The sequence below is a fragment of the Anopheles coustani genome, chromosome 2 (assembly GCF_943734705.1).
Source record: "Anopheles coustani chromosome 2, idAnoCousDA_361_x.2, whole genome shotgun sequence".
NCBI classification, from domain to species: domain Eukaryota; kingdom Metazoa; phylum Arthropoda; class Insecta; order Diptera; family Culicidae; genus Anopheles; species Anopheles coustani.
This window is the reverse complement of record NC_071289.1, coordinates 86,080,986-86,105,163: the sequence shown is the minus strand read 5'-3', so window position 1 is coordinate 86,105,163 and position 24,178 is coordinate 86,080,986. Positions and strand designations below refer to the sequence as shown.

At 39.6% G+C, this 24,178-nt stretch overlaps 2 protein-coding genes across 4 annotated transcripts; one reads left to right on the top strand and one right to left on the bottom strand.

Moving 5' to 3' along the window:
* Positions 1 to 7,975: 7,975 nt before the first annotated feature.
* Positions 7,976 to 11,198, top strand: LOC131265216 (anoctamin-1-like). Its single transcript, XM_058267478.1, has 7 exons — positions 7,976 to 8,039; positions 8,386 to 8,820; positions 8,908 to 9,408; positions 9,484 to 9,716; positions 9,778 to 10,396; positions 10,467 to 10,672; positions 10,743 to 11,198. The coding sequence occupies exons 1-7, from the start codon at positions 7,976 to 7,978 to the stop codon at positions 11,196 to 11,198; spliced, it is 2,514 nt and encodes an 837-aa protein (XP_058123461.1).
* A 998-nt stretch (positions 11,199 to 12,196) lies between these two features.
* On the bottom strand, positions 12,197 to 15,014 carry LOC131264664 (flightin). 3 transcript variants are annotated; one of them, XM_058266934.1, is made up of 4 exons: positions 14,893 to 15,014; positions 13,990 to 14,142; positions 13,839 to 13,910; positions 12,197 to 12,415 (listed from the first exon to the last, which is right to left on the bottom strand). In XM_058266934.1, the coding sequence occupies exons 1-4, from the start codon at positions 15,009 to 15,011 to the stop codon at positions 12,229 to 12,231; spliced, it is 531 nt and encodes a 176-aa protein (XP_058122917.1). In that variant the 5' UTR covers positions 15,012 to 15,014; the 3' UTR covers positions 12,197 to 12,228. The 3 variants fall into 3 exon arrangements, with proteins under 3 accessions (XP_058122917.1, XP_058122919.1, XP_058122918.1); XM_058266936.1 differs by having other exon boundaries at positions 12,245 to 12,415; positions 13,828 to 13,910; XM_058266935.1 differs by lacking the exon at positions 12,197 to 12,415 and having other exon boundaries at positions 13,757 to 13,910.
* Positions 15,015 to 24,178: the final 9,164 nt, after the last annotated feature.

Sequence of the window (24,178 nt, the reverse complement as noted above, 5' to 3'; positions counted from 1 at the left end):
GGCACTCACAGCACAGCCACCTTCTCAGTGAGTGACCGTCTTATCACGTACATAAGCCTCTATAAGGTTAGTTTCATGATTGTCATTTGTATGACTATATTATTACGATCTTTATTATTATTTTTAATAATCTTATGTGTTATTTATTATTTCTACTCACCACACACCGTATGACTAGTATAATATTCTCGACAACTTAACGACAAGTTTACAAACTTTTAGCTTCTCTTTCTGACATAGGCTCTTTTCCGGCGTGACTCTTTTGATGTAGTATGACCGATTTACGATTTGAACAAATTAACACACCAAACAAGATTTCATTCGCTTAAGGCTTTATGCCTTTCGGTCGACAGAAACGATTTACTATGCAACCAATAAGATATTACATGGCGTATTTCATTCGGTTTACAGTTTTATCAAACTTACAAAATACAGGTCAAATGAATGACGATACGCACTTGTTAAAAATCAGGCTATTGACGAATTTATTACACGTAACATCTGTACTATTTATACGTTGGTTTCGTGGCCGTTTACATTTTCGTTTGATTCATTCTAAATAGACTTATGCTTCACTTCGACGATGTTTATGTAACTGCGTATAATGAATTGCTGACAGTAACACCTTCATAATATCATGCTCATACCAGTAGGGAAAGAGAAAACGGATCGCAACAAATGTTACAAAAGGAAACAACAAGGAAAAACAAAAACGACACACAACTGTTATATCAAACAAATATCGAGAATCGTACGATCGTGTATAAGTTTGTATAGTCTTTTGATTATATATAAAATTTTTATTTTATTTAATCTGTTTCTTGAGTTTGTTTTATTTATTTAAATCGACCGTTTTCTTTATTGGTTCGTGGCGAAACTGAATGTGAAAGAAACTCCGTGACATTTTGCTTCTTTTCGACATAATTAAAAGTGTTTGCCTTATTCATCCCCTATTTGGTTGGACATCGTCAATGTCCAATGCAATTTCATCTTATTTATTTGACAGATTTCATTCTAATTTTTTGACAGTGTACTCATGCACATTTTTCAACAAACGCACGCCCTTCTTATCACTCTCAACATACGTCATACGCATTGGTCTATCTATCGTTGATAATCTATAATCCTGTAGTTGAGTTTTTTCTCCTTAGAAAATTAATGACCTTTCTATAACCATTTTGCATACCTTTTACTTCCTCTCTCTCTCTCTCTTCCAAAGCGGACTGCACAATGCTATTAACTCTTGAAATTAAACCTTACAATTAAAAAATCATACATGAAATCGTATATACATCCAATTTGCGTAGAGCTTTTACACCGTTATAACATATCGATACGTACGTACGCACGTTTCTTCCGAGTGTTTTTCTTGTCATCCTAAGGTAGCCTATAATTCTAGCCATCGGCGCAAAGTCGCCCTAAAAAGCCTTTCTCCCCAGTTTTGAAATACGATTATCACGTCGCATTCATTTTACTCGAAAATTAACAATCGTTCGTAGAATCCACTTTTCCCAACTTCGATCGTGTGATTTCAACTGCGTCGTATTTTAAACCGTTCTCATACTGTGTTGCTGTTTTAATACATTAAACCCATTGAATGTCCTCGGTTACGGGGAAAGTTGAAATGGAAAATCTTACGCCTATTGCGGACAGGAAGCATTGCCCGGAAAGCGTCTTACGAAGCGGAAACGACAAAACTCACAGTCCAATGTTATATTCACACTCTTTCCCAAATGTTGTCCAAGGGGTTTTTGGGTGGCCAGTGATCCGGGTAACCGCTTCGTGATGGAATTAAACTGACGATCGGAGTAGTAGTTTAAGGAACACAATTGAATTGAATGTACCTCCAGATTGACGCGGATCAGCGCAGCTACATGCTACATGGTGAAGGAGGGTGCGGGAGGAAAACCATTCGTCCCCCCCCGGGGGGTAAGTTAAGGAAGGCTAAACTATTAACGAACAAAAAACAACCCTACCATACATTATTATGATTGGATGTGAACGCGAGAGCTAATAATAAAACCAGAGATTATGATCATTACCTTATTGATGAACTGTGCGATATTTGATAGTTTTAAAGTAACCTAATTAAGCATGTATAAATGGTGAGAGGCAGGAAATCTCCAGAAACAAAAGCAGGTGTGAAAAATCATTACCTACCGGCCGGGTTCCGAACGCGCCTCTCCAGTGGGAAAAAGCGGGTTCGATCCGATTGGATGGGCAAGCAGCCAGCCGTAATGAAAGTACAGCTGTAATGGATACTGACTCCGGTAGAAGCTAGAAGAACTGTTATATACCTATACAAGAATGTCAAGCAGTTTGCGTACGGTCAGAGAGCCGAGTAAAGTAAATACTAGAAAAAATATATATACACATTAAAGAAGAAGTTAAAAAGTATAAACTCAGATAGCAAAGTAAAACCGAAATCTGACATAGAACAAATCAAACACATTCTTACACACACACACACATTCACCCATACACACACTCACACACACACATTGGAACATAAAGGAAGTGAAGTAGAGGAAAAGTGTTTTGCTTCGGTAAACATCCAATCGCAGAGTGTGCGCGTGCGTGTGGAAGTGTGCGTGTGTGTGCGTATGTGTGCATGTGTACACTTAGATAGTATTTTGGAAGTAACATTAGCGTACGGAGACGTCAACGAGAGATATTAGAGTGCTAGGGATAAAAGGAAACCTCCATCACAGACCAGCGGTGAAGAAAGGTGGGTCACATCTACCTGGGTTTTGATTGCTACACGCAACGGACTTATTAAAGTAACGAAAATGAAAAAGCAACATAGCCGAACATATGGTATGCATTTTAATTGATTCAAGCGTTTGTTTGATTTTCTATACAACACAAACAACATTGCATCACTTTTCTTTCCATTTTTTCTACGACTTTAAAAAATGCCATCGAAATTGAAAATGCGACCTCAACTGCTACCGTTTACGGACGTTAAACATCTGCTGTCATTTCACAGCCAACGACAACAACTGCTGAATAGAATATGGTTTAATTTTGAAGAAATCGTATGAAGAGTTAAAGGACCGTTAAGAAAAAAAAAGCGAAAAAAAATTCCACATCAAACCTTTTTCCACATTGTCCTTCGATCGTATCCTTTAGTGCACAAATGAGAACACAATAACAAGAAACTACTCTCTCTCTCTCTCTACTCGCTAGATAGATAGGTGAACGACATTTGCAAACTTTAACAATAAAAAACAAATCCATAGGATAAATAAAATGAAGGGCGAGGGGGTTTTACAAACGAACTAATAAGATTGTCCCCGCTGAATGTCGTTGAAATGGGGTGTGGGTGGGATGGGAAACTTCCAGTACGTTTACATTTCCCTACAGTTCCAACGATCAACGACACCAAAATTCGGCGCACAAGGAAGTAACTTTTCCTCTTTCTTGGACACATTTTAAACCCCCTAGCAAGCCTACCAGCAAACTGTTGCGTACCGGAGGCAACTTTTAACCGCTTGTATTGCCAGTCTCCAAAGCCGGGGACCTTATTACGGTTAGGTACCTTCATTCCCAACGTTCATAAACGTATCGTGCGCACACATACAGAGCAACACACTCTTTACAACTTGAATTTCAATTCAGCCACGTCGACTAACCCGTTACGAATAGCTGTAGTAGTGATTTAATCAAAAAAAAAAAGGTGGAAAACCCTCCCAGAACGCGTGTGTACTGTGGAAAACTTGCTTCCTAGACGCGGTGAGTGGAAGCGAAACGAGGTTTGTTAATCGAGGAAAAAAAGTCCAAGAGGAGAGGGTGAAAAATACAACCAAAAGATTAAATCCAACTTTTGATGCACTACAATTCGTTTTACCACTACATTTTACCTGTTTCTCGATTACGGTTTAACATTAAAGGAACAAAACAAAAAAAATTAAAAGCTTAAACGAAAAACAAAACACTTATAAACGAACTGCAAAAACCCAACGTTAGAGAAACACATGAACGACAAATAAATCCAACACAAAATGGTACATTTTTCAAGCCGATCAACACGAAACGAAAACTAAACGAAAGTAAACGATACCTGTAGCGGACGTCGTCTTAGCGACTTTAGTGGGAAACAAAAACAAATCGCGTTGGGGAGACTAGGAGAACTTAGTAAAGAAACGATTTCACAACAGACCGGACTAGTCGAAAAGGAAAAGAAAACAAAGGAAAGACGGATGGTAGGGCATGGAAAGTCTAGAAGAAAGAGTGACTGAAGGAGGTACGGGGGAAGTAGCCCGAAAATTGAAACGAAAGAAACAGCTCGAATCTTACGAAGCGAAAGGAAGACACAAACAAGCAAACGAACGAACAAACGATATACCAACTTACAAATACCAATTTACTTGCACAATATCTAAGGCACAGCTCTTCCGAAACTTTTCAACAACAACAAAAAAAACTTACTAAACTAGCTAACTAACATTTAAACGAGATGAACGAATGGATCGAGGGGAACCAGTGGGATGATGCAAAGCAAACAAAACAAAACAAAACGAACAAGGGGCATGGATCGAACGTTCAGTATAACAAAAGCAAATAAAACACAACTTGGCATTAACGCAACAGACAGGATTGGCGAACTGGTGCGAACATTTACCTTATGCAAATAGTTTTAAATCAAGCGAAAAAATCCATTCTAACACACACACACACACACAAAGGAATACAATTCAATCAACCGAAGGCGAAGAATTGTGAAGGAATGAACAGTGAAAAGAAGGAAAAGGAAATGGAGCGGAAGTAAGAGAGGAACTAACTTTGAAAAGTAGTGTTCAGTACCACATACCGTACCTAATATAAGCGCCGTGGAAAATGTGTGGAGAAGAAAAACCCCCGTGAAGGCAGCCCACCACGCCAATCCAGCATCCCGAATATTCATTGCCCAAACGGTTTGCTTATGAAAAGAAATCAGAATGGCAAAGAATGTAGGCGTAAAGGATGGAACAAGCCTGATGCCCTTAGAAATGTACCAGTTAATATTTGATCACAGGGTGATGCAAGCCCGCGCACCCTTAGATCAAGTCCTTTGCGGTCAGTACGCTCATTCCGATGTGAACGGAATAGGCAAGGCCGTGAAGTAGAAACAACCTACGTTGCTTTTGCCCGTTGCCTTTTGTAAGCAGACTTTCGTTACTTTCTTTTGGTTCTTGGGAAAAGTGGCTTTCCAGCGAAACGGCCTGATTGATTGATTATCATTTCGATGGACCTTTAGGTCAAACATCAAAGAGTGGACAGGAAAACCAATGACCTACCAATCAATGGAAGGATAATTTCGTAAAGATGCCGAACCACGAGCTTAATGGTCGTGGAGGGAATAAGGTAAGAGGCATTCAATCGAAAATAGAACACTATGTTACATAGTTTGCTAGCCCGTCAAGTAAACAAGACAGTTTTCTAAAATGGTTTATTTTTGTCTATAAACTTGCTCAAGGATGAAATGTTTTAATAAAAAGCAAAACCAAAACAGGATGCTACAAAAATTGATAGAAAACGCTGAAAAGGGAGTCATACACTCATCGAATTTTTTTTTTAATGATACGAAATACCTAACGATGTAAAGTAAAACCTCCACTTATGTTCAACTTCAACCCTCCCGTAGAAGAAGGCGGCATTTCAGGCGTAGGGAAAAGAAACTGCTGAACCAAGTAGGCGTAGGTGATGTCTTCAGCCTAATTGATCGATGTTCAATTCCGCTCGCGTACGCTAGACAAAGTTTCAAAATGAACCAGCTTTTGTGGGGTGATTTTTGGGGCGAAAAGGCCCAAATTTAGAAAAAAAAAGAAACTAAGGGCCGAGGGATGGATGGATGGATGGCAAGGGCATTCTAACGGGCTTCGGTGAGGAGAGGCCACGAAAGGTGCACGAAGGCAGTGAAGAACAATTCGTTTGCAAGGGCAGAAGTGCAATGGCGCGTTGATTTTAGCGAATCGACAAAGTTAAATAATTTAACGGTGAAAATCAATAAAACTCATATAACGTGTTGGAAGATGAACAAATGAAAATGGTCTCTCAATATTTTTTTAAGGGGAAATTGTGAAAGAAAATAGAATCTTACGCCACTATAAATAAAAACACATTTTCAAATATATGACGTATAAAAGTGAATTTTATTCTACCGTTTAACACTCATTGCACATTGCTTAACTTATACTGGATCAAATGACGATACTGCGTAGTTTTCCAAAGCTTACAGTGTTCGACGAATGCTGACCATGTGTGGTTTCTGGTTGAGGGCGGCTTCAAGCAAGTTCTCGTAGCTCCTACGCTGATTATTTCCTGCTGCTGGGACTTCATTCCTCCGATCGCTGGAAGACTTCACCGCCTCAAGTTGAAGTGATGTTTGTTTTATACAATTTCCTCGCAGATTGCCTTCCGTTTGTTCCATTCGATTTACTCGCTCCATAGTTCACGGGGTTGTTGGGTTCGAAAAAAATTTAAAAACCACTGTTCTCTCGACACTAGTTGTTCGGGGATTAAATTAAACTTTCTTCGGCAGTTCGTATTATATACGATCTTTTCGTCTGCCTGTAACTTTTGGTGGTAGATTTAAAAAACAATGTTTACCTATAAAAGAATAAAACATCATTTCTGACTGCTGTTACTGAAATAATTTTTTAAATTAAAAATTTCAGCTTACTACCCTGTTTTGGATTGTTTACAAAGATACAACAAAACATTGTGGGGAAAACCTTTCACAAACGGACTCGAATGTACCCAAATCCTGTTCTCGAAATACCTTTCACAATCTACCTCGTTACCTGAAGGTAGAATTAGTAGTTTTGGTTCCTCCTTCCCAGATGTCACGATCGAAAAAGATTCCAGGTAAGGTGCATTTAATGTCTCATGTTCTGGCAATGTAAATTAAGCGTGTCATTTTACCTAGAAGGGAGAACAATGAAAACATTTTTTCCGTGAAGTAAATTTGTACATCGACACGAAAGAAGGTGGTTGTTAGAGCAGAACTGAAAGAACTTTTTTAAGGAACAAAAAGAATGAGTGAGAATGCAATCGCTTCCTCGCTCTCTCACACATCTATCAGAATGACATATGCCAAGATCGTCGTCAGGTTGAGCATAGATCTGAAAACATGTTCTAAAAATGTTTGTCAGATGAAGGCTGCCAATGTTCTAATCGAGCATATCGAATGTTAGCTAGGAATGTTCTAAAACTGCTTGTCAAATGTTCACTGGGTTGGTGCATCTAAACGGAACTGCTTCAGTTTCGATCATATCGCCTGCACTTGTGCACGCATCTTTTCTTACCATCGCGACTGCACTGTCAACATGTAAAAGTAATGCGTTTTGTACTTAAATACATGTGCAAAACTGGTTGTAAGGGGAGGATTACACAAAAAGTCTTGTGATCAGTGGTATTTAAAAGAAAATCAACAGTGTTAAACACTTTTCTAAGGGCTTGATCAACCGATCTCGTGCAGTGCAAGAACCGTGCAGTGAAGTGACGTTAAAGTTGTTTTTATTGTAATTATTTGTACGGTAAAACACAACAATGTTTGCGGCAAACTTAGGCACTGTTAGAAATGGGAAGGGACCCTACAACGTGAATGAATATTCTACTCAGCCACCGGATTACTGCCGTGGGGTAAGAAACTCATCCAAAGAAGATGAAAGTCGTCGTTAATTATTATACGTGATCATGAGTTAATACATTACACATTCTACGTAATGCTCCTAAAATCGTCGAGGTGAAATGTTGTTTGTTTGTTGATTGTTGCGAATGTAATACAAATGTTCTTGAGCCTCATTATCAGCGCAATGCCTTTCTACACGTGTTATTTGTTCTATAACCGTTCATTCTTAACGGAAAATATTGGCCCCAGTTCGTATCTTAGGTCGAGTAAACTTGTTTACATGTCTACAAGTTTACTGAAAACCAAAACATAAATGTAAAGATCGAATCCGATAACATTCAATCAAAACACGTACAGGCCATGTTGGATGCACCGCTCATGGCGCCCATTGCCTCGATGGTGTGCATCACGAACCAATCTAGAGGTAAACCATGAGGCGAATGGTCAACAAAAGAGAGGAGGAAAAAATCTGGCCTCTGCTTTCTTTCTCTACCACCAAAACAGCATCTTGTCTTACTCACACGTGGCCAGGCTGATCGCTTATTTTACATTTGAAGAAGTTTGTTTGGTTCCCGTTTTCCACATATAGATGGCGCGGTGATTCACCCCCTAAAGATGCCATCAATCGATGTTTTCCCGATCCCATTCTTCAATTTCTGTATGTTTATGTCTTCTTACAATTCTTCTTCGTTTTTTTCTTTTCCAAATATCAAATTGTCAGTGTTGCAGAAAATTCAACGACCAAAAAACCAAAGTCGATTTCGTGCTAGCGTTTAAGCCACAGATTGCTTCGATCAACATTGAACGGCGACGGATATTCATCGATAAATTGCACACAGCAGGCCTGCGAACCGAGATCGATGCATCGCAGGACGATACGCATTACGTGAAGATCAACGTGCCGGAAAATATCCTCAAGAGCTACTGTGAACTAATGAAAATGCAAATGCCAATGAGAAAAATCGAGGATCAAGACAAAATAAGACCGAAAGCTTCCTGTGGCGAAACGCTGGAGAGTATGACAACGGACTGCACATCGGCATGCTTCAAACAGAAGGAAACCACCGTAGAAGAGTATCGACTGTTGCATGAGTACTCGGAATCGAAGTCGTACCTGTTCGACGACAGTCAGGACGACTTTTTCTCAACAGACGTTCGCATTGCCGTTGTGAACTTCATCCTGGAAAGGTCGAGTTTCCAGGAGAGTCCAAGCAAAGGTACCAATCTCTCCGTGCCTGGTGAGACACAGGATAGCGATGACGAGATATCGGAACAACGACGTGCAGCACAAGAGGATGTCGGAGAGGTTAAATACTTTGGCATGCGGCAGCTTTTGGAAGAGACCGACCAGAACGGCGTTTCTCCATTCTGCGCCGCATTTCCGCTTCACGATGGCTGCGTCAAGCATAAGGACACGGCCCGGAGCATCCGTGCACGGCTGATGGTCGAGTGGGCGTCGGTGAGCAAATGTCTTAGGTACCAGCCTCTGGACGACATAAAAGAATACTTCGGCGTGAAGATTGCGCTCTACTTCACGTGGGTCGGCTTCTACACGACTATGCTTATTCCGGCGGCATTGGTTGGCTTCTTGTGCCTTCTGTACGGAATACTTACCTACCCGACAAATCGCATCAGTAAGGAAGTCTGTAGCGACAGCACTACCGTCATGTGTCCTCAGTGCGACAAATATTGCGGCTACTGGTACTTGAATTCGACCTGCATGATCTCAAAGGTTGCGTACGTCTTTGATAACGAGGGAACTATACTTTTCTCCATTTTCATATCAATTTGGGGTATGTCACTCTGTCTATAATTGAGCCAGTAAAGAAAACGAAGGTATGAGCATTATATTTCCTTCTTGTTTACAGCGGCATTGTACCTTAGGTTGTGGAAGCGATATATCGCCCGAATCCAGTACCGCTGGGGTGTGCTGGATTTCAGTTCCATGGCCGAACCACCGCGTCCCGAGTATTCGGCCCGCGTGAAAAATTGCAAGCGGAAGAAGTACAACTTTTACACCAAAATCGAAGAACCCTCGCCATCGTTCTGGACTCAAAAAATACCTACCATTATCTACAGCTACTCGGTGGTGTACATGTCGGTATGTACGAGAGATCCAGCTGGGATTTGACATGCGTCACTCAATAACCGACTCGTTTCAGATATCCATGGCGGTGACTGCAGTGTTCGGTATCATCGTGTACCGGATGTCTCTGAAGACGTCGAAAAATTTGTACGGCGAAAACGCAAGCGAGTCGGTGAAACTGATCGTTTTCCCAATGACGACCGCCACGCTCAATCTGCTCGCCTCGACCGTGCTCACGCAGCTGTACAACAAGGTGGCCAAAAGGATGACCGACGTCGAATACCGCCGTACGCAGACGGAGTACAGCGACAGTCTCAACGTGAAGCTGTTCCTGTTCGATTGCATCAACTACTACAGCTCCATCTTCTACATTGCGTTCCTGAAGGGAAAGTTTCCCGGGTACCCGAAGGAGTACAATCGGATTTTTAGCCTACGGCAGGAGGAATGTAGCACGGGAGGGTGCATGGTCGAGCTGACCATCCAGCTAGCCATCATCATGATAGGCAAACAGCTGATCGCGATCGTCAAGGAGTATTTGATACCTTTTCTCCAGCAAAGGTATAAACTGTTCATCATCCGGCGCTACAGCAAAAACACAGATGCGGAGCTTCCACAATCCAGCGGTCAATGGATCAGGGACAACAAGCTACTCTGCTGGAGGGAGCACAGTTTGTTTAAGGATTACCTAACCATGGGTATGTAACCTAAAACATGCATAGGTTTCTGTTTTGCGTATTTAACCAACACTGCGCCCATTCTTTGCAGTCATTCAATATGGTTTCATCACCATATTCGCCGTAGCCTTTCCACCCGCGTCTATCTTTGCGTTGGTCAACAATGTGATCGAAACCAGGGTGGACGCAAAGAAATATCTTCGATTTTACAAGCGCGCGGTACCAACACGTGTACGGAACCTTGGCATGTGGTACGACGCGATGTATGTGATCACCAAAATCGCCGTTATTTCAAATGTACGGTAACTCGCCCAGCTTCGTACCTTCGTAATTGTTGATACTAAATAGATCCTCGTTAATTTTTTAGGCTTACATCATCGCATTTTCGTCCAACATCACGCACCGACTGATTTACATGCTGTTTATCAATCCAGCTCATACCGACGAAGGTTTCGTTGGCCACACCTTGGCCTACTTTAACACCTCTCACTTCGAAGCGGCTGCTCATCCGCATCCACCGATGTACCAGAACGTCACGGTTGCCATTTGTCGTTACGCCGACTATCGGAACCCACCGGAGGGTGCGGACGCCTACGAGAGGTCGTTGCTGTACTGGAAAATCCTGGCCCTACGATTGGCGTTAATGGTGATCTACCAAAATCTGGTCGGTACAATACAGGTGGTGGTCTCGTGGGCAGTTCCCGAAATGCCAAGGAAGCTCCAAGACCAGATAAAAAAAGAACAGTACTTCATCAATGACTACATCATCACACAGGAAAAGCAAAGAACGACCGCACTTAACGCCATGCAAATGGAGAGCTAGTTTATAACTGAACTTTTATATGATTAGTTATTTTTTATAATACGAACAATGCAAGTCGTCTTCCTTTTATAGGTAAATTGATCGTACAATTAGTTGGTGTTTTAAATATGATTAAGTCCGTACTTATCAAAGAGTGGAATAAAAATTCGATACTTACTATTGTCACAAATCATTTGTAAGTGCAAACTTTGACAGAGTGGCTTACACAGATGTGTTTTATCGTATAGGAAAGAAATCAGTTATAAATATATTATGCAATTTAAAAATACATAAGCTACAAACATTTTTTCATAAAACAAATATTAACTTCAAGTTTTTTTCTACTTTCAACGTTATTCAGGTTTAGCCAATTTTTCTTTCAAATTTTAAGAAGAATCCATGAAATTAATGTTTTTTCTATGTAACATTTATTAAAACACGCATCGAAGCCTTAATTCGACCTATCTGGACGCGTAATTTCTTTCTCCACTTTTTTACCGAAACCCCTATTGAACAGACATGTTTCGAAGCTGCTTGCATCTAGCCTTATCCAAACCTGAAAAACAATTTTTTTACTCGAAAAGTGCAAACGAAAGGGAAAGCTTCACCATTGTAAATGGTGCATCCATGATGATGTTTATTTTTCAGACCTGCTATAAGCCTTTTCGCAACAGTCTTCATTATACCGTATTTTTCCGTGTATAACGACCCCCAAAAAATAATTCCATATTTATGAAAAAATTGAAAACAAAATTATTCTAATTTTCACCAGTTGTAACAATGGTATACATGTTTTAACTTCCGCTCTATGATCGAATCGAAAAGTTACTACCCGTGTATAACAACCCTTTAATCGAACTTTGATCGTTTTTAAAACTAAAAGGGAGTAGTTATACATGGAAAAATACGGTAAGTAATATTTCTCAGCATTTTACACAATTTATGGAAGTTAAACAATTCAACACAAGGCATACTCTTTCGTTACATTCAAAGATACTTTCGTTTATTGCAATTCGAGTTCACTGCGCGTTCATTGTCCGTTTCCGTCACATCAACCGAACGAGTGAGTCAACATGTACGAAGGGTAAAACCGGTTGTTTCCGAAGAAATCGATGTAATATGAAGGTACTGGGCCGAGCGACACCGGTGTGCGGTATAGGGCATAACGACGATTCAGCACCTTCACCAGCCTCGGTAGGTAGTGCTCAGATATAGCCGCACCAAGGGACGACCTTTTCCTGGATTCGGCGGAACCGTATATTTTGGTATTGTTTTTTTTTTTTTGTTTTGCAAACACAACGAAGGAGAAAAATAAACCCAAAAACAATAGATGAGGAAACTGTGGCCGTTGATGTGCATTGAAATCCATTGTTTAATGAGGAGCAATAAGGAGTATAAAAAAGCATAGAAAACACCAAGGAAAAAAAACAAAGCCAAACGATTGATTTGGGTAGGAGGCAAAAAAGCATTGTTGCAAAGCGAAAATAGTTTGCTATCTAAACTTAGTTGGATGCAACTCAAACACTCGCCCAACGGGGGCGCCTGGAAACACCACCCCTAGCCATTTAGTAGACTTCCTAGTGAACAGGGGGAGCTGTTTTCGCGGCCAGGCTCGCTCCCCGGGCGGGTGTTTGGTTGCGACATCTAGCATATAAGCAGGTTTCCTGTTTGGGCGCGCATCGGTTCATCCCCTATCGATTCGTTTGGTACCGAGGCTGCCTCGAGGGAGCCTCACGCACGTGCGTTTACATTAACTACTTAGCGGGTAGGGTTGGAAACAGAAATCAAAAACAGTTAAGCAAACGAAACACAAATCTTACTTCCGTAACGAGTGCAAGAGCTAGACATAAGACTGACGCTACGATTAACTACCTAGCTTCTGCGGAAAGGGGTTCGATGGTGGGTGGGAAGTGATGGGCTGAAAACAGCCATAAAGGTGCAGGATAGAGAAGAAGCCATTGCCATACTGTAAGGGTAAGAAGGTACCCTTTGCAGCAACAAAACAGCAAACCTTTGAAAGAGAACCTACGTAGAGAGTTGGGAAAGGTCGTATTTTGGGAATCGATCGAGGGAATTTGGGAAAGCTAGTTTTTCGGGTTGCCCGGGGTTCGAGGAGAGGGATAAAGGGCGTTCGTTTTCGTTCGAGTCTCTCTGCGTTGTTGTTGTTATCGTGCGGCAAGGATCTGATTATCCTGGTTTAATTAGATTGCTTGATTTATCTTCTTTTCTTTTAATTGCTTGTTGTTTAGTAGACTATTCCACGTGGGCGGTTAAAAAAGGGGTTCGTTTGTGATGGTTTCTTTTTTTTTTCATTTTTATACAAGTTTTTTAAAAGAAATATAAACAATGGGACTGCAACAGCTGGGTTGTGTTGACTTTAAGGGGATATGTATGTTTTTCCCCATTTACTGCATTCGTTGGCAAATCGTTCAAATTGTCCCGTTTCTTTTGCATTAGTTTTTTGTTTCAAATTGTGCGAAGGTTAAAAGTTAAGCTTTTCGGGCATTCGGTTAGTTGTGCCATTTCCCATTTCCAAAAGAAAACAAAAGCATATGGCAAGCGCGCGTATTCCCGCCGTCTTAGAGGATCTTGCGGTACTTTCTGTTAGTGTAAGCCTTCGAGTGGCAGTTGTACGACTTGATCTGGTTACTTAGCGTGTACATGAGCTTCTTGTCGTCCCGCTTGTGGCTGATGCTGGTGTAGTTGTACACATCGTCGATATCACGCGTGGCGCTGGAAAGAATGGAATGTGAAAAAATGTATTAAAAACACGAAAAATAAATAAACATCCTATGGGAAACCAATTACTTACTTCTTCTGAGTTCTCAGGACACGCTCGGCCCAGGTTTGCGGGCGCGGAATCTCAGATGCAACACCCCGGTTTCGTCGATCCAAGTAGTCGATGACGTCGTCGTAGTAGTTGACGCGGTAGTCGTACATGTAGTTGTACTGCAAGAACTGTGGGCTGCAAAACAAAATCAAACCGATAACATTAAACTTTTGTTTTCGAGAAAAATCCAACTCAAATCAGCTTGCGGCTATTTTTAAAGCATCAAACACTTTCGCTGACCCCAATTGAATGCACAATTGATTCGAGACTCAATTGATTTCGGACAGTCGCTAAATTTAATTATCTTCAAGCGATAGGAAAAAAAACTAGTCCACGCAAACTAAACATAGAAATGCGCTTCGTTTTTTCAGATGTTGTTTTTGCGCTTCGAGTTTACGATGTGGTGGAATGTACCCCCTTAACTCTTTTCTGTATAGCAAAACGACCAATTTTCGTGAGCCGACAGGTGAAAAACATTGATTCGAGTGTTTCATTCGTTTTTTTTTTATAATTTAAAAACAATTTAGAAACAAAAAAAAATTATTCTGTGTTCCCAAATTCGATATCTATAGCAAACCTATATTATTAATTGTTGAACATATCTGTTGTGAGTCTCTATTTTTAACAGGTATAATACTTTCAATTTTCATTTTATTCGTCATTTATAGATGAGCATTCTGATCTTTGTTTCCTTGGTTTTTATTTTGTATCAAACTATAAGATTTTTAAATACGAAAGATATTCCAGATTTGTGAATCGAACAGCAAGTCGAACATTCAAACGATTGCGCAAATTTATTTTATAAAAAATTACAGTTCATGTATTATTTTTCCCTCCATGTGTTCTGTGATACTGTTTGATTGAATAATTTCGGGAGCTACTTACCGAACCCAGTGCTTGTAGAGCGTCATCTTACGCCGATTGAAGTCATCGACGATGTTCAGCGGTTTCGCGCCCGGCTTGTTCTTCACAATAACGCCGGTGGATGCAGCACCATCATCCATGGTTATGCGTTGCTAGTATGGTATGTGTGCCTGTTTGCAACAACGGGAGAAGCAAGCGTGTATTAATCATCCATCGTGGGTGTGTTTTATTTTTCCTATAGACTACAGTCCTAGGCAATGGAACGAATTGATCATGAAAAAGAGCGCATCAACGAGTGCATCCGATGCGAACGCTGGTGCCGGGAAGTAAAATTAGACACGTGTTGCAACACCCCAGACGGGCCTCACGAGCCAAGGAAGGCGCCCTGGTGCAACAATCGGTCGAAAATAAAAGCCCAAAAACAACCGATTTCGAATGATAAAGGCAGAACAAAACAACAAACCGTTAGGCCCGTTCGGTCGCAGATCTTTTGAGATCCTTCGTTTTCCCTCCACATTCCTCTAGCACAAAGACAACCTTCCTTTCGGTCCGTCCCTAGTCCATCGATTGACTTGATGCTCGGTTTCGGGTTAGTGACATTTTGTCTCGTAATTGCCACTGCCACTGTCACGAGCGAGTAGGCGGAAGTCTGGCATGCCGCTCGGTCTGTTTCAACCACGAAACCCTTCAGTTTGGCAGTTCCTTTTTTTTCTCTCGTTTAGAGGTTGCCATTTTTTTTTCAACGACTCGTAAACGTTCGTCTACAGTCGATGGAGATGATTTGTGGCAACGCTTTGAGTTGCCGCTGTCCGAAAATTTATTCCGAGGACAGTTTTCAGCTTTGCGTGAGGTTTGCCAGTTGATTTGATGAATGATTTATGCAAAGAGTGTTGATGACAGCGTTGGACACTTGTGTTACTTGATTTGGTCAATAAATCTGATGAGAGATGACTCAACTTCAACGTGTTTTTCTGGAATTACTGTAGATTGATTTTTGTATAGTTTGTGTGCATCTTTAATATTCTTATATGGAAAACTGCTGCAAATATTTTCAGAGTTTTTACTATTTTTAATTTTAATGATCTTCGTGAAATGTTTGTTTTCAAAACAGAAAATTTTGATTTATTTTTCATGTTGTCCACTTGAAATTCATCATTAAATTCCTCCCGTACGATGTAGCGTCTAGTTGTATTTCTTTTTTCATTAAACCAACCATGCTCTTCGATGATAAATTATCATCGAGCAGTGCAAAGATCGCTCACGGTCACCGTTGGCACTTCGTAGAACCAATTCCGATACAACCATCAACGGCCCCAACGGAGGCGATGCAATGAAGGCAACCGTTTTTACATTGATGGCGAAACAACTTGTAGCGCCTTTATGTAGGCACTAAGCAAATGTTTAGTTTATAGTTATAGGAATTAAAGTTATAGGAATTATAGTACTAGTAACTAGTGTTAGTGATAGGAATTTATAGTTATAGGAATTATAGTTAGATACTAGTGTTAGTGATAGGAATAGATATAAAAGGACAGGGGCAAAGAGGCAAAAAGGATCATTCGCGAGTCAACCAAAACTGAAGCAAAAGCGCGTTACGAAAGATCCAAGAAGTTACTAATAAATAACTACTTAAACTAAAGCCACTAAAGTTTAGTTCGAACGTCACGATACGAAGACGTCAGTATATAAAGAAAAATAAAGATTTGGAAGAACACCACATGGCGACCGTGACAGAGTGAAGAATCCTGTGCCACGAGAAATTTAGCCACGTGCTTATTAGTGGCTTTGTGCTGCGTGCGGTGTGTGCCCAACGATGACCTTACGATAACCTAATGCAGTGGCAGATAAAAGACATCCGTGTATGGGAGTAACGCAAGATTGTAGTGCGTTTCAGATAAAAAATATCCGTGTACAAAAGTAACGCAAAGCGGCAACGAACGAAAAATTTAGCCACGTAACCTTACGATAACCTAATGCAGTGGCAGATAAAAGACATCCGTCTATGGGAGTAACCCAAGATTGTAGTGCGTGGCAGATCAAAGATATCCGTGTATAAAAGTAACGCAAAGCGGCAACGAACGATAAATTTTGCCACGTGCCGATTACTGGTTTTATACTGCGTGCGGTGTGTGTGTCCTATGGTGACCCTACGATGACCCTACGATGACCCTACGATGAAGCAATGCATTGCGTGGCAGAAAAAGAATATCTGTGTGTGAGAGTAAAGTGGCAACCAACGAGAGCAACGAACGAACATAGTCAGGAGACGACGGAGAACTACTACCAGCAGAGACAACGAAGCTTGACAAAGTGAATCGCCCATGGGAAAAATGCAGGAGAAAAGGTAGAGAATATAAAATTGTAACTTGTTCAACTGGGGTTTCCGCATTACTTCATCGATGGTTGTAATATAAAAAAAAAAAAAAAAAAAAAAAAAAAAAATTATACATGCATATATATATATAAAAAAAAAAAAAAAAAATTATTATAATAATATTTCTTCCAAAAATAGTTTTACTAACAATCTTACAATTAACCCCAGTACGTCTACGAAAATCCTTATGCTCGCAAAAATAACTCAGAAGCTAAACCGATTACATGAAATTGAAAAAAAATTAAAACCTGGTGAGAAGAAATTTCGCAAGTGCTTGCTTGACAGTTATAACTCCACAGCCAACGAATTATTCCTAAATATTCAGAATCTCATTGCTAAATTAGAGAACACGGATTCAACCAATACACTTGCAGATCTAGAACTTTCCACGAACACCTGTTTTAATACTATCAAATCATACTTAGATATCCATCTAAAAGACAGAATACATTTTAAGTTCAAGACCTTAGCGAAAGTTTGCATTGCATTACACAAGTGGAAACCAAACAAAATGGAGGACTTTGATATTAAAGTTGCTGCCTCATTGATCCAACCCTACGATGGTAAAGCAGAAAGCCTTGATAATTTTATTGGATCAGCAAAATTGATACAAACACTCTACCCCAAGGATCCAAAAAATATTCTAGTGCAATTTTTAAAAACACGATTGACGGGAAAAGCACAACTAGGGCTAGCACCCAACATCACGGATGTTGACACGCTAATTAATGACGTTAAAGCTCGTTGTGAGGAAAAAATAAATCCGGACAAAATAATAGGCGAGTTAAAGTCAATCCGTTACACAGATACAAAATCACTCTGTGACGAGGTAGAGGCTCTTAGTACAAAGCTAAAATGTATGTACTTAAAGCAAAATATACCAAATAACATTGCAAATGAAATGGCAGTCAAGCGAGGAGTAGAAACATTGGTGGAGAAAGTAAAACTGATGGAAACAAGAATTATTTTACAAGCAGGGCAATATGCGCAAATTACGGATGCAACGGAAAAGGTTTTAGAAAGTGAAAGAGTTAACGGTTCATCGCAAGTCCTCTCTTTTAGAAGGAACCACCCACAAAATCGTTCCTTCTTCAATAGAAATCCAAACCAATATACTACAACCTACAGTGGTAAACCACAATATCGAGGTACTGGTAGGTCTTACAGACAACAAAACAATAGATACTCAAATCAATACTATCATAATAACAATAATAGATCCACGCAACAAACCCAAAATAGAAACCATAATAGAGTTTACACAACACAAGCCAATAACGAAACATCAAATTCGGCTGCAGCTATTGAAAACGCGTCTTTTTTAGAGAACAACCTGCAGCCTACAGATTCCCAATCTTAGCATTAAACTTAAATGCAAATAATTTTATTAAAATTAGAGTAGCAATGGCCACAGATGAGTTTAGCGACCTCATAATAGACACTGGCGCAGACGTGTCTTTATTCAAAATTAATAAAATAAAACAAAACCACCGATTACATTCCCAAAATAAAATCAATTTAACAGGTATCACTACTCATTCAATTCACACTTTAGCTACAGCAAACACCACCTTACAATTTGGAAATGAAGCAATTAATCACATATTTCACATCATTCCAAAAGAAATAGATATCAGAGCAGATGGTATACTAGGAAGGGATTTTTTCGCAAAATATAAATGTGTTATTGATTATGAGCATTGGCTTCTTAATTTTAATTTCAATGGGGTAACAATCTGTCATCCTATAGAAGACAATATAAGCGAGGGTTTCATCTTACCAGTAAGAAGCGAGATAATACGAGAGGTAAAACTGCCAAACATAGAGGAAGACTGCGTAGTCTTTGCAGAAGAAATCAGACCTGGAATATTTTGTGGCAACTCGATAATATCTAAGGAAAAACAATTTGTACGGTTTATAAACACAACCGAAGAAGATATCTTCATCAGTAATAGATCGTTTAAGCCACAAATAGATTTGGTGAGGAATTATAACGTTACATGCAGAAAATCCAATGAATCTGATAAAATTCTAAGAACAAGCACAATTTTAAATAAAGTAGATACACAAAACATTCCAAAGTACATTCAAAAGGAGTTAAAAGAACTAATTGGAAATTATACCGACATTTTTTGCATAAACGAGGATCAAATCACAACAAACAATTTTTACACACAGTCAATACAATTGAAGGATAAATCACCATGTTACATCCCAAATTATAAGCAGATTCATTCCCAATCGGAGGAAATCAAACGACAAGTTGATAAGATGTTAAAAAATGACATAATCGAGAACTCCGTCTCTTCTTATAATTCTCCAGTACTCCTTGTACCCAAAAAATCAGATGAAGGAAAAAAATGGAGGCTAGTAATAGATTATCGTCAACTAAATAAAAAAATTATCCCAGATAAATTCCCCTTGCCTAGGATCGATTCTATATTAGATCAACTAGGTAGAGCAAAATACTTTTCAACATTGGATCTAATGTCAGGTTTCCACCAAATCCCTTTAGAAAAAGAATCAAGGAAGTACACTGCTTTCTCGACCTCTACGGGACATTATCAATTTAAAAGGCTACCATTCGGACTAAACATTAGCCCCAATAGTTTCCAAAGGATGATAACCATAGCTATGGCAGGTCTAACACCGGAGTGCTCGTTTGTTTATATTGATGATATTATCATCACAGGATGCAACGTCAATCATCACCTGGATAACTTAAAGAAAGTATTCGATAGGATACGGCAGTACAGCCTTAAACTAAACCCAGAAAAATGTAAATTTTTCAGAACAGAGGTAACTTATCTGGGACACAAAATTACAGACATAGGAATATATCCGGACGACTCCAAGTTTCAAGTAATAAAAAATTACCCCAAACCATGTAATGCAGAAGACGCCAGAAGATTTGTCGCCTTCTGTAATTACTATCGCAAATTTATCCATAATTTTGCAAAAATCGCAAGACCCCTCAATGAATTACAAAAAAAAGGGAAATCCTTCGATTGGACAAAAGAGTGTCAAGAAGCCTTTGATACTCTTCGGTACAAACTATTGTCACCTACAATTCTGAAGTATCCTGATTTCCAAAAAGAGTTCATTATCACCACAGATGCTTCAGATGCAGCGTGTGGGGCCATACTTTCGCAAGTCTATCACGAAGACGACCACCCAGTGGCATTCGCTTCTAAAAGTTTCACCAAGGGTGAAAGAAATAAGCCTACCATTGAAAAGGAGTTGACTGCCATACATTGGGCGGTCAACTACTTTAAACCATACGTTTATGGGCGGAAATTCAAGATTCGCACCGATCATAGACCCCTAGTCTTCCTATTTAACATGAAAAATCCTACGTCAAAACTAACTCGCATGAGGCTAGATCTCGAGGAGTTTGATTTTGAAATAGAATACGTTCCGGGAAAAAACAACGTAGGAGCAGATGCCCTGTCAAGAATTACTTTTACATCCGAGCAGCTGAAATCTTTAAAACAAAATCAAAGTGATGGTCCTGAAAATCAAACATTAATAGTGAAAACACGATCAATGACTAGAACCAATAATGATGAGGAAATCCCAGTGCCAATGACGGCACATCTTGAAAAGAAATATACCAATACTCCATCATTTTGGCAAACTGAGAATCCCTCAGAAGTTGACAAGCTACTAAAAATACAGACTAATATGCACAAAGGTTTTACAAAACTTTCACTGTGTAATCATAATTACAACAAAGAATTAGGCAATGTCGTTATTCCAAATAACCAAAATGGAAGTCAGGCGATCGAGCTTGCTCTTCTAGAAATATGCTCAATAGCGAAAAGATTTAATAGAAATAAAGTTGCCATCTCTCTAAACGACGAAATATTCAATAACTATGCGTATGAAACCATAAAGGAAATCGCTAATAGAGCCATTTCCGGTTGTGAAATTATCGCGTTTATTCCACCCAAGTGGATTACAAAAAGAGAAGAGATTAATGAAATCCTAAGAACTTATCACATGCTACCTTCAGGGGGGCATGTAGGCCAATATCGACTTTATTTAAAAATTAGAGCAAACTACAAGTGGAAAAACATGAAAGAGGAAATTAAAAGTTTTGTAAGAAATTGTCAAAGGTGCAAGACAAGCAAAACTCTCAGACACACTAAAGAAAAAACAGTGGTAACAACAACCCCAGCTAAGCCATTCGAAGTTATTTCAATTGATACGGTTGGTCCATTGCCAAGGACGGTAAATAACAACAGATACATTATAACGGTCCAATGTGACTTGACAAAATATATAATACAGATACCAACCAGCAATAAAGAGGCGAGCACCATATCCAAGGCACTTGTAGAAAATGTAGTATTGAAATATGGAAAATTCGTGGAATTTAGATCTGATCAGGGGTTGGAATACAATAATCAAATATTGAAAAAAATAAGTGAGTTATTGAAAATCAAGCAGACATTTGCGACTGCCTACCACCCTCAAACCATGGGAGCGCTTGAACGAAACCATAGAGCTCTCAATGAGTACCTACGAGCATTTACAAACGAGCATGGGGACGATTGGGACGACTGGGTAAAATATTATGAATTTACATACAATACCACTAACCATACCGATACCGGTTACACTCCATTCGAACTAGTTTTTGGAAGAAAAGCTAATTTACCACAAGATATGCTAAAAAAAATAGAACCTGTGTACAACCACCATGAATACTATAATGAAATGAAGTACAAGCTACAAAAATCGAATGAAGTGGCGCGGAGAAATCTAGTTGAGCGAAAAGAAAATCGAAAGGAAACAGAAAATCAGAAGATCAATCCACTTAAAGTAAAGCTAGGAGACCTGGTATATTTAAAAAACGAAAACAAAAGAAAACTAGACCCATTATATATAGGTCCATATATAATTACGAATATCGATAACCCAAACTGTACTATAAAAAATAAAGTAACAAATAAAACTAGCGTAGTACATAAGAATAGGTTAATTAAATGATGAAAATTCTACGCAAGAGCATAATTTTCATCTATAAAAGGGGGGAGGTGTAGCGCCTTTATGTAGGCACTAAGCAAATGTTTAGTTTATAGTTATAGGAATTAAAGTTATAGGAATTATAGTACTAGTAACTAGTGTTAGTGATAGGAATTTATAGTTATAGGAATTATAGTTAGATACTAGTGTTAGTGATAGGAATAGATATAAAAGGACAGGGGCAAAGAGGCAAAAAGGATCATTCGCGAGTCAACCAAAACTGAAGCAAAAGCGCGTTACGAAAGATCCAAGAAGTTACTAATAAATAACTACTTAAACTAAAGCCACTAAAGTTTAGTTCGAACGTCACGATACGAAGACGTCAGTATATAAAGAAAAATAAAGATTTGGAAGAACACCACAAACTAAATAAACCAGATCGCAACATTGAAAAGCTGCCAGCAACAGGGCGTTTTTGCGTTTCCCCGAGGTTAAGCGGCCGCATACTTTAGCCACTTTTTAGAGCAGCAAAAGTGGAATTTGTTGGTGAGTGAGAATAATTTCGAGCACCATGAGTTAGGTGTCTGTATACTGTATAACTCCGTTTCTGTTTATTATATAAATTAGTTCAAATCCGTTGAAATCATTATCAAGTAAAATCACTTTCAATTCGTTAATAATCGAATCAACACAGTGTTAGATAAAATATTAAACTAATTAAATAGAGTAATATTCTCTCCCAAGCAGGAATGAAGAGTCTTTCTATCTTCAAGATACGCCCCAGGTCCAAAAGTAGGTGCTTAAATTTTCTTCCACATTCCATCACAATTCAAACAATCACACGATACACAAAAAATGATCGGTAAACTTTATTTGAGATCGAATTTAAAGCTTATCCCAATCACATGCTTTCCACACACGCGAAACAAATAGGAAAAACTAGCCAACGCACCAAACCCCGCACTGGACGCGACGTACCTTGTTAGAAAACTGACTTGTTAATCCGGTGGAATGAACAGAGAGACTGACTGCCCCCCAAACGCGCACGGTATCGAAATCGACAAGTTGTCTTCATTTGCGCGCTCCTCTTCCCCTGCCCCTGCAAACAGGGGAGTGTACGAAAAAAAAAACTGCAACAAAAAAAAAACAAAACTAACCAGAGCTGGCAACGATTTCCTTCGGCAGACGCGACGACGATCGCGCGCAGATCGGCTTTAAAGGCTGTCACACGTTTGCCAGGGGAGGGAAATGAGGCGGCGGAGGTTCAGGTAAGGGAAATTGTATCCCGGGGGCCTTTTCACACGGCCGAGTGAAAACACCTTCCTTCTGCGGCGAGCCATTCAATTTCAACAGCCATAAAGCATAAGCGGATCCGACGATTTGGAAACGCGAATCGGCTCTCGTCAGAGGTGTGGATCGCGTGGAAACAGTGGGCTTGCGTTCTGCTGATCGGTGGTCAAAATGATCAAGCAGGCGTGGAAATGTTTTAGTAAAGAAAACTACTTGAAAAAAATCAAAAATAATATGCATAAATATTTTTGTTAAATGTTATATAACAGGGATAAATTAAACAAAAGAAATTGAAGATTTTACAATGGATTGTTTGATTTCATATTGTAAACCATGTTGGCAAACTGCCTCCAAAAATGTCCCCCTGAAATATGCTACATTTCAAGTGGCTGAATTTGTACAATTTCTAGAATTCAAAACCTATTCTGGCACCTTTTCCCGCAATCAGCGGCTAATTAGCGCCTAACCAAGAAGAATAGCGTGAAATTGTTCGTATTTCGCAAGCCTCTTGTGTTCATATCTCAACGTTAGCCGCGCCTCATGTACCGCAAGGAAAACATTCGCTCGATCGATCATGCACAAAACGGACTGCAGCAGGTCGCTGCCAACCTCTCTCATCGGATCGCAAACACTACAAAGGCGGCGGTGTGTGATGATATAAGCAACGCATCG